This window comes from Panulirus ornatus, chromosome 16 (genome assembly GCF_036320965.1).
Source record: "Panulirus ornatus isolate Po-2019 chromosome 16, ASM3632096v1, whole genome shotgun sequence".
Classification (NCBI taxonomy): Eukaryota; Metazoa; Arthropoda; class Malacostraca; order Decapoda; family Palinuridae; genus Panulirus; species Panulirus ornatus.
Window position 1 is genome coordinate 8,459,157 of NC_092239.1, and position 16,827 is coordinate 8,475,983.

At 39.5% G+C, this 16,827-nt stretch overlaps 2 protein-coding genes across 4 annotated transcripts in view; both read left to right on the forward strand.

Annotated features, from left to right (window-relative positions):
• Positions 1 to 5,607, forward strand: part of LOC139754121 (uncharacterized) — a 39,898-nt gene extending 34,291 nt beyond the window's left edge. For both annotated transcript variants that reach the window (XM_071671226.1, XM_071671225.1), the window contains exons 2-3: positions 2,065 to 2,167; positions 3,453 to 5,607. In XM_071671226.1, coding sequence (XP_071527327.1) covers positions 2,164 to 2,167; positions 3,453 to 3,940 — 492 coding nt within the window. In that variant the 5' untranslated portion in view covers positions 2,065 to 2,163 and the 3' untranslated portion in view covers positions 3,941 to 5,607. The remainder of the gene's footprint in view (positions 1 to 2,064; positions 2,168 to 3,452) is intronic.
• A 1,862-nt stretch (positions 5,608 to 7,469) lies between these two features.
• Positions 7,470 to 16,827, forward strand: part of Rtca (RNA 3'-terminal phosphate cyclase) — a 51,603-nt gene continuing 42,245 nt past the window's right edge. The window contains exons 1-3 of one of the 2 annotated variants that reach the window (XM_071671237.1): positions 7,470 to 7,639; positions 13,202 to 13,319; positions 15,798 to 15,924. In XM_071671237.1, coding sequence (XP_071527338.1) covers positions 7,592 to 7,639; positions 13,202 to 13,319; positions 15,798 to 15,924 — 293 coding nt within the window. In that variant the 5' untranslated portion in view covers positions 7,470 to 7,591. The remainder of the gene's footprint in view (positions 7,640 to 13,201; positions 13,320 to 15,797; positions 15,925 to 16,827) is intronic. The other variant, XM_071671238.1, reaches the window with a different exon arrangement.

Sequence of the window (16,827 nt, forward strand, 5' to 3'; positions counted from 1 at the left end):
TGGGAGCGAAAAACTTTCAACAAGGCTGTATTATCGTCATCTGATAAATAACAGTACAGGTTTCGTCAAGATTCTTTAGCTGCAATTGCTTCTTAAAAGTAGAAACTTGCAGGTTGACTTTTCTTATGCATTTTGGGTTGATGAAATAAATTATCTCTATGAATATACCAATATGTAGGCAAAATATAGCATATGCACATATATTAAGACAAACCAGTATTTAGACAACAGAATATTCTCGTTAGAATAGCCTCGTATATTCAGGCAGACCAGAATAGCCAGGTTGTGGGCTTGGCTGCTGCTCCTGGCTTGATAACGAGGAACGTCACAACTCGCTATCTTGTTTCTCTGTAATCAGATAACTCGTTCGGAAAGTGTTGGCTAGATTGTACACTAAATATTGTAATTTACCTGTGTCGCCACTTTAGGATGTCGACTTTAATATTTGCACATTACCGTTTTCTTGTAGAATTAGTAATTTCATTAATTAGTTTGTTAGTTTAATCATTCGTGTTTATAGAGCCACATGCTATATCGTGGCCAAGAAATTGCAGGCACTCAACAAACTTACATGTATAGAGTTGTACGAATGTTTCCGTTTGTTCTCTTGTCTTACGAACTTTATTTACCTTCTTCCAAAACATCTTTTTATTCTCCCTAAGATCTAATGATACTGTCTCACCCCAACTCTCATTTGCTCTCTTTTTCAACTCTTGCACGTTTCTCTTGACCTCCTGCCTCTTTCTTTTACAATATGATTATGGCAAGTTACGAAGGTGGGCTGAGGGGCCGCATGTGAATCATTCAGTACATAAACACAACTCAGTACAGGACAGGCGAGTATCCACATTTATAGACTTGCTACATACGTTTAATTAGGTGATTTATTATCTAGGCTAAAGAGACGGGCTGAAGGCTAAGTTAAGCATTGTATGAGGATAATGCCTGAAATTGTCAGACACAAGTGCACAGTGCAGACCAGTGAACACTCCTGTAAGCGCAAGACCAGATATCGATACCTTGTTATTGTAAAAGCCTAGAATAGATAACGGCATACGTTATGTTGTAAACCATAAATCAACGGCTACATCACTACCTAACACAGTGCCCCTTTATCGTCGTCTTTAATTGAGCCTCTAGGTCTCAGGTTTTATGAACTTTGCAAATACTTCATTAACACTAATGTATTCAAAGACGTGCTACTCCTGTACAAATAGCCAGGCATTGCAAGCCTATCAAATATTACTGTAACCAGTGATGACACCGTCGTTATATGTGTGTATCATAACCCATCATAACACTGTCATTATTATATACACTATAACTCAACATCATAGCACTCATACATGAAATTTTTGTGACACCGTCACAAGTCTCGTTATTAGCTTCACAACATTGCTATCACTTGATAGATTACAGTACAAAGGCCTTTATATTATCACCTGTACCTTAACCTCTTAAGGTCGACAGTTCAGCCCTCGGGTGTGATGATTGATTTTTAAGGCCATGCCATCAAACCTAAGGGTTGTGACTTCATGCTCAAGGTCATATCCCATATCATCGTGCTGAAGGTCGCACTGTCGCTTTTAGGAATTAAAAACCATTTAACATGCTTGTGATAAAATGAGAGAGATATGGTATATCAGACTCCAGTTCTGCAGCCTGCAAAAGACTTGAAGATTAATTTTCAGTTAGATGCGGCAGTCATGAAACAATGGAAAGCACCACATCCAGGACACATTTGGTGAACAGTACATCCTAGTCCACACTCGGCCGCCTTCACTCCTTCACCTGTACACATCGCTGTCTTTGAGGTCTTTCATATTTTTCTATCTTTCATACCGTCCATGATAACCGTTAAGTGCTCTTGTAGCAGCACATCCAATGCTTTCTGTAAAGTAAATGTTTAGGCAGCAAAAAAAGTTTCTTCACTGAAGAATTGTCGAGATGAAGAGGATCAGGTAATATGAGCTGAATAAACAAATGGAAAATTAACTTTATCATAGAGAACTACTAAGAAACTAACTAACATGTTACTAACAAACTTGGTCTGGTGTGTTGCAGGGCAAGTGCTTTCGGGTGACCTGCATCTTCATTTTGGCTGGGCTGCTGACGGCGTTGTCGCTGATTCGAATCATTTCACAATCCTGGGCCTCTCACTTGATGGGTGGGTACCTCCCTTCCACCACAACTCTCACAACACTTTATTGGTGCTACTGATGCAACACACTGAGTTATGCCACACTGCTAAACTACACTATATGATGCCATTTCTAAGAGAACTGAACGATACAATTCCAATATCACATTGTAATGCCATTACTATGTTATGTTGCAATTGTATCGTTCCTACGCTGTATCGTGCAATGTATTTTCTACACATTGTATGGTGTCTCACAGCTCTGTAACTCCTCTCCTAAATTACACTAAATGATGCTATTACTACATGATATTTTGTACCAAACTTCAAGATGTTATTCCTAAAGCATTATATTAGTATTACACTCTACTGTACTTTGTCACTCCTATGCCACAGTATGTGGTGTCACAAATCTGACTGAGGCCCTGTTACTACACCACACTGTATGATGTCTTTACTCAACTCTGTATGTCATCGTAGCCCCTGAATATACGTGCGGTTCCGGTAATTTTCACCTTATGGTCCCAATCACTATACCGCATTGTATGGTACCACCCATAACACATCACCCTATTTGGGTATTTACGAGATGAATCTTCAGTCCATTAGGGGTACATAGCATGGAAGATGAGCCCCGATCCTTTAGAAATATGTGCGATGGGAGATGATCTCCAGTCCTTCAGAGGTATATACAAGTTGAGAAGATCCTGATCCTTTAGGGGTATATACGATGGGAAATGACCCCCCCCCCCCATCCCTAAAAGGTATTTAAAAGATGAACGCCAAGTCCCTCAGGTGTACATAGGAAGGGCGGTGGCCCTCGATGCTTTAGTGTTAAATACCATAGATGACCCACAGTTCCTTCAAAGATACATCCCGTAGGAGATGACCTCCCCCCCATCCGGTCCCTAAAGATCATGTACAATGGAAGATGACCCGTTGCCCTGTAGTGCTTTATGTAATATGAGATACCTATCCGTTCCCTATGGTCCTTTATGAGAAAACACGATGATAAATGCTCCCCCATCCCTCATGGATGTGTACAGTGCGAGATCACCCCGGGGGTTATGACCTCACGTCAATAAGCCTTTGCACAATTACGCTTTTTTCTTTTTCTTTTTTTAGTTTGGACATTCTAAAACATGTCATTCTTCATGGAAACATAAAGGTATCAAGTTGTTTCAACTGCAAGATAGTAATTACCACCAGTATTACATAAAAAGGGTGATAGGAACAAAGTGGAAACATTTGGAATTCGCCAGTAACATGCTGTTATAAAGAACAATGGGTGCTTAGATGGTGTCCTCTACAGATGCGATCATGATGCTCCTGACGGTGGCGCTGGTGGGCTGCGCGTTGGAGGCCTGTTGGAAGCCCTTCGCCTCCACTTCCAATGACATAGACTCTGTCAACAGTAATGAGGCCGTCGCTGAGTCATCTTCCACCATGACAGATCCGCTTGTTTACACGGAGGCTCCACCGTCTTATGAGGAAATACTGGTCCAAGAACAGCTGGAGCCTCCCTCCGGTACCAGCAACAGGGACCAGGCAACAGCGTCCTCGAAATCTACAAACAACAATGACACAGAAGAGCCAATGACGCCCACTGACAGACTTTCTTTGCCTAAGCGATATTCTCCGTTCATAACAGAGACATTGTATTCATACGCTTCAGCCAATGAGGTGCAGCTGTCGGTGGACAGCCTGCCTAGCTACGAGGAAGCAGTCGCAGTCCTGCAGCCTGTAGCTGAAGCACAGCCAGACCCCGATACCAACCGCGACTTGATCTTGTTCATGTAAACTGTGTTGTGTGACGACTTTGGGTGAAAATATGAATTGAATGTTAATTTGTATCACGTTTATGACGTTATCATGATAATTACATTACATAGAGCTCAGGTACGTAAATCAGTAATTCTGATATTATTTAATTGAGAAATTATATTAATTATACAATTATAAATGTTCATTAGGAAAAGCTAATAATTCCAGATGTTATAACGCTTATCAGAGGCTAATGTATGTAAAGGACTGTTTTGTAGAAAATGCAAGATTGCTTCACACGAACCTGGCCCGACATATTCGGAGCTGACTTACCCTGCATCACAGACCAGTCTAGTAGCAGCAACAGGACAGGTACATCATATGTATACCTTTAAAGTGTCACCATATATTTTGGTGATACATTACTGTCATTTGAAAATCCTGATTTTACTCATCAAATCATATGAATTCGTAAAATTAGATGCATCTGCCTGATGAATCAAGGTGTCATGGTAACCATCCCCAAAACTGGATTTTTAAGATCACAGTTCAGCTTGGCCACCTTTATGGTAACGGAGGACAGCATCATATATGGTGCAGTTGACACTAATACACAGAGCAGAATAACTTTTGAATCTATTGACGGTTTGATTGTAATATTTGGGACATCGCGAATCTTCGCCTATGTCTGTTATCGTGCCATTTTACAATGAAATTTAAGGGTATATTCTGCATATTTCATCCGTAGAGAAATGTATTGGTGTGAAAGGATAGGTCCTGTTATTTGAGAGGTGCAGCTCAGATCTGGAAAAGTTAATCCTTTGTCTAACCTCACCTAGGGCATTGTTCTTTTCTGTACTATTTATGTTCATCAATACTTGCACCAGCAAAGAAACTGGTAGATTATCATTGTAATTTATATCAAACTTACTTCAGAGCTTTGCACTAAAATCGCATGTAGTTCATAAGAGAACTCCTGGATCCCTTTTCCCCAGTTTATACCTATGTTATCCAGCAGTTTGTTACATGAAAGGTGTTTGTATGAGGTTCTAGTTAGTTTCGTCATTCTGTACATTTAATGCGGCCTTAAGTTTGAAACGAAGTCTGATGTTATATTTTGATGAATACAGAGATGGTATTTTATTATAAGGAAACATTGACGTTGTAAAATTGTCCATTAAGGCCACAGTGCCTAATACATAGATGTACTGCTTTGGTGTGAGTTGGGTATATAGCTTAACCTACATCTGTTTGATATACTTTATTCATTTATTTCTTAACTTCTTGATTATATGAACCTACAGTCCTTTGTTCACCTTTTTTCCCGGTCTAAGTTTAATGATTGAATTGAAGGAGCTACGTTCTGTTGACCTAATTTTGATTGATGTCTAAACTGGTACATTGTTAGCAATGCTTAATACTCCAGTCATGTATCGTATCTTCCCTTGAACTATTCTCTATTTCCCTCTACAAGGAGTATGTGGTTAAAAATCTCCGGCAAGTTTCCAAAGGGAAAACTGAATGTCGTTCTTAGCTAGGTTTCACCAAATTTTGTAGCAGATACAATACCTCTGTGAGAAGAGGTAAAGAGTCCCTGTACCGGACCATAATAGCACACTAGAGCGTTGGTTATGTTCGTGCACACCTTGTATCAACCTTGTCACTTTTTTCATTCTTGTGTTCAAAATAAATGATTGTGGAGTTGTCTTTTTTTCCTTCAATCCCAGTTTTCCACTACCATATCGTGTATGCCGTCGATACTAATTTCTTATTACTAGTCAAACAGACGTTTGTTTGATCTTTTTATGGTTTCATTATCATATAAACTCAAGCTCTACAGTACCACCTTTTCCATTTGCTGTATCATATCTGATGCTGTCTCTTTCCATGCTGTAGTAATGATTCTAGTATCGGTGAAATGCTGATGAAGGAAATTTCCTTGTATACACCCTAAAAACATGTCTCCATTTCTCTATGTTTCCATGAGAATTTCAGTCCGCACAGTCTACAGTTGTAATCCCTCGTTGTTTGAACTTTAAAGTCACCGAGGGGTAAATCCTTGACTACTTTCTGTACCATCTTGATTGTTCCTGCACTGTCATCTTTGTGTATTTGACTTTCATATGCCCTGGTTCAACCTGTTTATAGCACCACCCTCCGTACAGACACACACACTCCTCATATACAACACCAAGCCAATTCATTCTGTTCCATACACGCCTCTAATCCTCCGTACAGACACACACACTCCTCATATACAACACCAAGCCAATTCATTCTGTTCCATACACGCCTCTAATCCTCCTAAATGACGAGGCCACGATACCTCAAATCCTCCATCACCCTCTCCTCCTCCATCTCCCTCTTGCTCTCTCCACTTCTCTTAAGTCAGTCCTTCTAAACTTATCGTCGCCATATGTCCGAACCGTTTTATCACATTGTTTCAGACTGCGCTTACTACCACACCTCTTTTATTGCACCAGCGAACATGCAGCAGCATCATATGCATTCGATAATCATGGCGATTTCCAGTCTCTTCCGCCATGGCTGGGCTGAACCGCACCATGGACGAACCCAACGCACTCCCATTATTGATTTCAACGCCAAGCACACACCCCACCACCACCTTCTCTTGTGGTTTATTACAGAATGATTAAGATAATGTTACTACTGAGGCGAAACGAAGAAAAGATAACCATATGGTTTAACGAACAAAGATACTCCTAAAGTTACTATTATCCATAGTTATTAAAGAATAGCTTTTGATATGAACAGAATAGCCAGGAAGTTATCATTACGTATTTTTGATGAAATCTTACATTTCGTTACCACAAATCACCAGGTCGTTGGAACGAGATTTGCTTTTATCTTAAAAGATTTTCATTTAGATGAAACTTATAGGAATTAGGATACAATTTGAATTACAAAGAAGTTTGAAGCTCTTAAAAGGGAGCTAGATTTTCTGTGGATAAGCAATGTCTCCTTTAAAAGGTATGGTTTTTCCCACTGATGATGTTGCACTTTCTTCAAAGAGCCGGATGGAACCTGCAGCAGGAAGACAGAATCTCACAGTCGAAATGTTCATTAAGAGAATCAGGTTTTCATTAGGTTCAAACAGAAGTAAAGTTATTATATTCAGTGAATCACTATTTTCTTTGAATATATTTAGCATTTTCATTGACCAAGTTGTATATCGTGTCTCCAGCAAGGGTGTAAAGATTTTGTAACGAGTTGTTTTCCCGTAATTAACTGAGATTTCTTTGTATTAACTTGCAGGTACGAATAGTCATCAACTTCTTTAATGAATCCCTTTTTCATGTTGGGTAATGTTAGGCAATATCAATGACGCGGTGCAAAGCAGAGGAAAGGGTGCACTTCACATAAAAATTTGAATTGCGATTTAGTGTAAATGTAATGGATTTATTTCATGATTCTTAAAAAGATATATAAGAAAATTAAACAACAAAAACATGGTAATGATTATTTATTATTGGCTGAATATTTTGATCAATGAACTTTGCGAGTAAGACGATTATATTGCATTGAAGGTGTTGGTCTAAACGCACCTTTGGTCACGCTGCTGCTGGCAGGGCGAACCCGAACCGTGAGGTGTTTATCTTCAGGTGAACGGTACTGACGTCCAGGCTTTTAACAGCTCGACTTCAATACCGAAAAATTTGTCATATAATGGCAGGTATGGAACCTGTTGTCATCGATGGCAGCTATCTTGAAGGCGTAAGTAATCAAGCTGTAAATCTTTGTTAAATGAGTATAAAAGGAAAAAGTCTCAGGGTATATCTTACTGTATTGCTTAAGGTATTCTTATTCTACAATTGCATTACCATTTGTATTGACTGTGATAAACTTCAGTTACTGTCGTACGTTATGATAAGGGATGGAAGTCACACAATGCTTTTAAAGACTTAAGGGTGTGGTCTCCGTAGTGGTTATTATGCCGACATGACAGTTGTATCGATGCCCAAATTGGTATGTTACCAGTTTTGCTGCTCATAGAAACTGTCTGAACAGATACTGACTGTTTTTGTTTAGCAATGGTTTTGTAATGTTTAGAGAATACAGTGAATATGTTTACTTCGCCAACAAGCTGGCAACAGTGGCACTAACATTAATTTGTTGCCTAGTTATGATAAATGGCTAGTTCAGCCCTGCTTTTGCTTTACCCGTGGATACCGGGTGATTTTCTTATGTAGCAGCTAGACACTAGGCATTGGTTATTTTGCATGGTTCGGAAAATATCCCTTGACACCGGTGCTAGCTAGTTTGCATCAGAGAATGAACTGCAGTTTTGATGAATAGTGTTCAAATAGTGAATCATTGCAATCACTATTGCTGACTAGTGAAAATTGCTTTTGGCTAGTGTGCTTCAATGGATATAATGCTAGTTTGGGAATAAGTTGCCACCAGGAGATTAAACGTTACTTTGCCTACTAGTAAGCATTAGTTGGTTCAACTATGTTTTTTCAACTTTCTTTGTTGGTGGTGTAGACTGTGACTTTTTGTCATTATTGTGATTTCAGCTGGACTTAATCTAACAGGTTCGATCAGTTCTAAGAAACCTAACCAGTCCAACTTATCCCAACCAAACCTAATATAACTGACCATTTTTTTGCCACAATACGTACAGACCTATGTTGCCTGATGGTCATCTTGTCGCTGTATTTGTGACAGGTCTCATGGCAATAGATCTTGTATATGTCCTTATGTGGATTACATCTGCCTCAATATACTTATCTGAATTTTGTTCAGCTGCAAAGGGAATTTCTCTTGGTAGTTTATAATGTATATGGTGTATAATTAGGTGCTATCTGTATCTCTGACGCCTGTTCCAATTGGGACTCCCTCAAAGGAGTGGCCATGGCAAGTCTCCATAAGTAAAGAATCCACTGCTGCTTCTTAGCCTTAAGTGCCTCACCCTTTACAGGCCACTGGCAGAGGGCAACTCTAGCACAGTGTTTGCAGGGGCTCCTACCTGATGTTCTTAATGACTACTTCTAATTCTGATACCTACAACTTCTACCTAATGTTTCTACCTAATGCTCCTGCCAAAATTTCCCCAGTGACTACTTCTACCTACTGCTCCTACCATTTTCCCAAAGGGCTGGGCTAGCACATAGTGCTTGCCGCAGGGAAATCTAGTTAACGAAGAATAAGCTGTGAGAGTTAGGTGTTGTCAAGTGTTACAAATGACAAGGAGAGGTTATATGTTTGTTTAAAGAATGCCAATAGTCCGCATGTTAGTGAGGCAGAAAGAAAAGACAGCCTCCTCGGTTCACTGTGCAGATGTTGCTAACCTTTCTGATATCCAGGTGGGCAGTACTGGTAATATAATTCCCTGGCTGTTGGTTGCTTACCAGCTACTACCTAGGTGCTGCATTGGAGGATGGAGTACTGATAGTGTTGACAAGTACTGCTGTTTCAGCTTGGGTAAGTAATGACAGGAAGAACGAGTGTATGCTAAAAACTGGGGTAGTCTGTAAGTTCGTTGACTCACAGATGCTGACTAGTCGCTAAGATAGCATTTGATCCACTGATACCAACTAATTGTCACTGGTGAGTTGAGGGCCATGTTGCCAGCTAGCTAATAAAATGACGTTTGATCTGCTGATACTAACTAGTTGGCACTGGCACTGGTGAGTCAAAGTTTATTATGCTGCCTGATAGGGAAACTAGTTTTTGAACCTCTTGGTTAGTCAAAGGCTAGTTTGACAATTAGCTGGCATATTCACTGCTTCATAGAGATACAGTAACAATTGCAGGGGATGATTTGGAACTTTACTGTATATATTTTATTGACATTAAAAGGAGACAGTAGTGAGGGTTATGTATATCAGGTTAAATGTTGGGTTAACATTAAAGTGCAGTAGGTAATGCACTTTTAGATAGGTATCAACAGAACCTCTGAAACCTCACCTAAGTTTGTAAGTAGTTTAGATGTATCTTAGCATTGAGTAATCACACATGATTAAGCATTGTGGGCATAATGCTGAATGTTGACAGACAACAGACTTAGTAGCTAAGTGATCCCAGCTGTAGAACTGCTTAAAGTTGGTATATTCCTACTTCATCATACATTTTGGCTTTTAGGTAAGGCTTCGGTTATGTTCCAATGATATTTTACAAGTGTTTTGGCTGCTATGACTGTAATTATCCCCACATTTCATGGGGGATCAGAAAAAGTTTGGAAAGGCGGTTAATAGTGTGAGGAGAACAGATGGGGAAATTAGTGAAGAGAAGATATGGGTAAGTGGTAATAGGTAAGGAAGAGGTAGAGAGGAGATAGAGCTGGTATACAGCGAAGAGGCGAGTGTCCAAGAGATAAGCTTTAACAATATTGTCAGCTGTGAAATCAACCTCTCGTTGATTTCCTTGAAATATTACTAGTAGAGTAGTCTGTTTCAGAATCATACCATGATGTAGAAGTTTCTTTACACATATTTTTTCTTCAAATTTGCTATTCACAGTAGTATCTTGTGAAAGAAATTTTTAGTTAAAAGTGACAGCAAAATTATGAGATCATGAACTGAACTGGAGAGATTATCATATCTAACCATTCTTTCTTTTGAAAAATTTATGCAGCAGGAAGAAGCATTATAGAAGAATAAAAGAACTGGCATGATTTAAAACATGAAAAGTAAAAATTTTTTTTACTGCCGGGTATATTAGATTGAAAAGGTTCAACTTAGGTCAGTGTTGACCAACACCACCATAAGTTTGTAGGGTACATGATCTATTGACCTAATTTGTGGTAGAATTTTTTATATTAAGCATATCGCAAACAAGTTGTTAGTTCTTATTATCAATGTACATTATTGATCTCTTGTAATTATTGTTTTTGTGGTTACCTACATCTTAATAAGTTTATTATTTTTTTTTTTTATTTTGCTTTGTCGCTGTCTCCCGCGTTAGCGTGGTAGCTCGAGGAAACAGACGAAAGAATGGCACACCCCACCCACATACACATGTATATACATACACATCCACGCACGCAAATATACACACCTATACGTCTCAACATATACATATATATACATACACACACAGACATATACATATATACACTTGTACATATTCATACTGTCTGTCTTTATTTATTTCCATCGCCACCCTGCCACACATGCAATAACAACCCCCTCCCCCCTCATGTGCACGAGGTAGGGCTAGGAAGACAACAAAAGCCCCATTCGTTCACACTCAGTCTCTAGCTGTCATGTAATAATGCACCGAAACCACAGCTCCCTTTCCACATCCTGGCCCCACAGAACTTTCCATGGTTTACCCCAGATGCTTCACATGCCCTGGTTCAATCCATTGACAGCATGTCGACCCCAGTATACCACATTGTTCCAATTCACTCTATTCCTTGCACGCCTTTCACCCTCCTGCATGTTCAGGCCCCGATCACTCAAAATCTTTTTCACTCCATCTTTCCACCTCCAATTTGGTCTCCCACTTCTTCTCGTTCCCTCCACCTCTGACACATATACCCTCTTGGTCAATCTTTCCTCACTCATTCTCTCCATGTGACCAAACCATTTCAAAACACCCTCTTCTGCTCTCTCAACCACACTCTTTTTATTACCACACATCTCTCTTACCCTATTATTACTTACTCGATTAAACCAAGTCACACCACATTTTGTCCTCAAACATCTCATTTCCAGCACATCCACCCTCCTGCGCACAACTCTATCCATAGCCCACTCCTCGCAGCCATACAACATTGTTGGAACCACTCTTCCTTCAAACATACCCATTTTTGCTCTCCGAGATAATGTTCTCGTCTTCCACACATTGTTCAAGGCTCCCAGAATTTTCGCCCCTTCCCCCACCCTATGATTCACTTCCACTTCCATGGTTCCATCTGCTGCCAAATCCACTCCCAGATATCTAAAACACTTCACTTCCTCCAGTTTTTCTCCATTCAAACTTACCTCCCAATTGACTTGTCCCTCAACCCTACTGTACCTAATAACCTTGCTCTTATTCACATTTACTCTCAACTTGCTTCTTTCACACACTTTACCAAACTCAGTCACCAGCTTCTGCAGTTTCTCACATGAATCAGCCACCAGTGCTGTATCATCAGCGAACAACAACTGACTCACTTCCCAAGCTCTCTCATCCACAACAGACTGCATACTTGCCTCTCTTTCCAAAACCCTTGCATTCACCTCCCTAACAACTCCATCCATAAACAAATTAAACAACCATGGAGACATCACACACCCCTGCCACAAACCTACATTCACTGAGAACCAATCTCTTTCCTCTCTTCCTACACGTTTACATGCCTTACATCCTCGATAAAAACTTTTCACTACTTCTAACAACTTGCCTCCCACACCATATATTCTTAATACCTTCCACAGAGCATCTGTATCAACTCTATCAGTGTTAATAAGTTATATAGTATTAATAGGTTTTATATATCATCGTTGCTGAAGGGAGGGCATCTGAGTTGCTCACTAATGAGTGCACACACATGGGATTTGCCTTATTTTTTCTCCAAGGGGGCATTTTGTAATTCGTCTGCCCAGCTAGTTTGAAAGCCACCTTCCCCATCTTATGTTTAATTAATCAGACTTCACTGTCCTGTTATCTTCTTAATCTGGTTGTCGCAAATAATATTTTACATTATTTTATTTTGGAAGCTTTAGCCATGGATGAAATCCACATTAAGGCCAGACCTTATTTCTTATGTTAAAAAGGTTAATGAGAAAGATATAAGAAAAGAGGAAATTTTTTTAGTAATTTCAGAGGAAATGGAAAACCTGCCTTTTAAAATGGCCCTGGCCACAGTTGTTAGGAAAGACGTAAGGGTAGAGAGTTCCAAAGTTTCGAGATGTAAGTAAAGAAACATCAGAATGGCTCATCCTTGAGTTGGCAGATGCCACACAGTGATTATATGATGCAGTAGCTTAACATATAATATTTGGCCTAGTTAACAGTGGGGACACACAAACAGCCAGCTCTAGGGAGTTAGAAACAAAGTAGTAACCAATAGGAGAGCGAAGGTGAACCAACATTGTTGCACATGGCAAGTGGGTCTAGTCATGAGGACAGACCGGGAGATTGGATAAGTTGATGAGCTTTGTTTCATCTCTGTTTAGTAAGTTTGCAGAGCTAGAACCTCCCCAGATGTGAGAGCATTGCTCTATTATAAGGATGGAGCAGTCTTGTTTATATAAGAAGTATGTAACTCATATCATAAATCTTGGAATTTGTGTGCTTGTTCTTATGTCCTGCCATGTATTAATGAAAATTTTCCACTTGTAGGGTGGTCAGATACTGCGTATGGGACTGGCACTCAGTGCAGTGCAAGAAATCCCGATTACAGTAAATAAAGTTCGTGCTGGGAGACAAAACCCAGGCCTACGTCCTCAACATTTAACAGGTAATTTTTTTTTTCTTTCTTGTGGTGAGTCATTTGATATGGATGTTCATATGGAGTACATTTATATTTTATCATCCATACAGATAATGATATTTTTCTAGTTTAATTCTGTGTTTATTGATAATTCAAGCACATAGGGTTATGTGCTTATCCCTGGGGATAGGGGAGAAAGAATACTTCCCACGTATTCCCTGCGTGTCGTAGAAGACGACTAAAAGGGAAGGGAGCGGGGGGGCTAGAGATCTTCCCCTCTCTTTTTTTTTTTAATTTTCCAAAAGAAGGAACAGAGAAGGGGGCCAGGTGAGGGTATTCCCTCAAAGGCCCAGTCCTCTGTTCTTAACGCTACCTTGCTAATGCGGGAAATGGCAAATAGTATGAAAGAAAGAAAGGGTTATGTGATAGATAAGAGTGATTATTTTTCTCATTTGCATTGAAGGCTTCTGTCACAGACTAAAGTCCTCATTAAGTCTGGGCGTGAATTGAAATATGAAGAGGATTATGAAAGGGAAAAAGAAGAGACAAGGGAAAGTATTTACAAATCTTGAAGGAAGTGAAAACATGTCTTTTATAGTGTGCAAGGTCATAGTAATTGGGAAAGACATAAGGGGGTAGAGAGTTCCAAAGCTGCATGGTGTAAGGAAAGAAATAGTTATCAAAATGGCTCACCCTAAAGTTGCCAACAACCACACAGAAATCATGTGACACAGCAGCTTGCCATGTGTTGCGTGGTTTAGCTAGGGGTAGGGGAACACAAGCAGCCAGCCCTTGGGAGCAATAACCTAAGTGATACCTAAAGAAGAGGGAAATTGAACAAACCTTGCAGCATAGTGAAAGTGGGTCAAGTTTTGAAGTTAGCCTGGGTAAGTTTATAAGTCAGACTGCTTTACTCAATTCTGTCACGTAAGGATGCAGAACTAGAACCAGCCTAGATATGGGAGCAGTACTGCATGCAAGAACGGATCACTCCTATGTATAAATGGAGCATCTGTTCTGAAGAAAAGAAGTTTTGACATTTAAACAGGACTCCTGATTTCATAGAGGCAGACTTAGCTATTTCCATAATGTTGGGCTTTCAAGAGAGAGTGGATGTTACAGTAATAGTATATATGTTCATCAAGAGATGGAATTACAAAACCTTCAAGGGAGAGAGGGAAATTGAGGAATGGTTCCTAGAGAGAAAGGAGCAGAATTGAAGGACGTGTAGGAATGGAGTGTTTGAGTTGTCATTGTATGAGAGCATTTGGTTTTTTGTTGAAGGTGGAGAATCACTGATAAAAAAGAGAAAGAGTGTATGGGACAGGGGAGACCATTGAAGGACACCACTGTTTGTGGAAATAGGGGTAAGGCTGATCCAGTAACAACCATGGAGATAGATCAGCCGAAGAGGAAGCTAGATATGAGAGAGCAAAGTGAGGGAGGGAAGCCAAAAGAAGGGAGCTTAGAGATGAGATCCTGATGCTACACCCTGTCAAAGGGTTTAGGTACATCAAGAGCAACTACATAGGATTCCCCCAAATCTTTCATGGATTATGACCAAACATTTGTAAGATAGGAAATCAGCAAAGATAGATTTGTGAGAGGACATAATGTGAAGCAAATGAAAAAAGGTGAAGTATAGTAAACCCCTGTTCTAACAGACTGAGTTGTTCAGGGAATAGCTGTCACTATTCTGAATCAGAAGTAAATAGCTGCAAGTCACTTGAATCATCTCTGGGTCAGAAATGGGCTCATGATGCTTTGTCATTTTCAACGTTTTAGCAGTACTGAGTTGTTCTTGGATCTCATAGCATGTTCATCACTGATATCCCTTGTATCTTTTAATATGTGATTAAAAAAGACAGGCCCTTGTACCATACAAAATGTTGCATCAACTTGAGAACATGGGCACTGAATTTATGTGTTGACCGAGCAGGTGCTTATCACAGAGTTGTAGACAGTGACCACACTATGTCTTTTTTCACGTTGAAATTTCTTATCTCTTTAGGTGTAAAGGCAAAAGTCATATTGCAAAATGATCATTGAATTATTGTTAACCAGGGTAAAATTATGTGTATGTGCTCAAATGGAACTTTGTATGTTAGTAAAATGAAAAAACTGCACCATTGTCATGTGCAACAGGCTGTCATGTTTTCCTGATGACCACCAGACGGACTATTGCCTAACTATGTGAGGCAACAGACATTTATGGAAATTTCCTTTTGTTCCTAAACTTAGCTTGGTGGCATCTGAAAGTTCCATTAGAAGCCGAATTCCAATGTATTGTAGTCTTTTAGAATAGGGTTTTGCTGTACTTTTGAAGGGCGATTGGTTAAATGAATGAAATATGTAAATAATAAAAGAAATTAAATTTGCCATAGGAAAAATTGATAAAAAATAACATTGCTAGTGTAGACATCCTACATTTTAAGATACGAATTGGTAATTATGCACATGCATAGACACGTCATATGATTAATTTCTTTTTCCATTTCTTGGCAGGGCTTCAGATAGTGCGAGATGCCTGTAAAGGTCAGTTAGATGGAGGACAGATTGGTTCTTGTGAAATATCATTTTACCCTGGTCATGTTTCTGGTGGAAGATACATGGCTGATACTCAGACTGCAGGGTAAGATGTGGCTTGTACTTTTTTATGAATAACTAACAACTTGTTTATTTCCATATTCTAGGTATTGTCATTGGATATTTTGTCATTTACCAAGCTTTAGGTATTTTGATTGACTTATAAAAGTACTTTTTGTTAGCTTTACTTTATTTAATGTCTGATTTTCTGTCAACAGGAAAAACGAAATTTGAGCCACTTGTAAAATATCCCATTAGAAATAACGCTATGCTGTATCATTATTTCTTATTGTGCATCAGGACAAAATTGAAAGAAGAATATTGACAATTCATCAATATTAGCAGTATCAGTGGTAGCTTTGCTGTGTAGTGCTGGTGTAAAAAGGCAAAGGGACTAAACCAAATTTTCTGTTGAGTATACATAGTAAGTTCTTTGGATGAATGGTGAATTAGAGAGTGGTGGCATGCATAGAGCATCAGACTGAGGAGGAACAGGGAGGCTTCTTGAGTAGCAAAGATTATTCAGACCAAGCATTTGCTTTTTAGAATTCTTGTGGAAAATACTAAGAGAAAGAGGAGGATTTATATGTGGCGCTTATGGACGTGGAGAAAGCATACATTAGGGTTGATAGAGATGCCTTTTGGAAGGTGCTTTGAATATATAGTTTGGGAGGGAAGCTTTTAGAAACAGTGAGAAGTTTTTGCCAAGAGCATGTGTGAAAGTAAGAAGAGAGGAGTGGTTGAAGGTGAATGTAGGTCTGCATTAATGGTGTGTGATGTCTCCATGGCAGCTTAATCTATTTATGGATGGGATGGTGAGGGAGTTAGTTGTGAGGGTTTTGAAGGGAGGGGCATGTCTGTAATTTGTTCGGAGGTGTGAGGGTGTGGAAGATTCATTAGATGGTGTTTTCAGATAACATGGCCCTAGTGTAAAACTCAAGTGATAGAC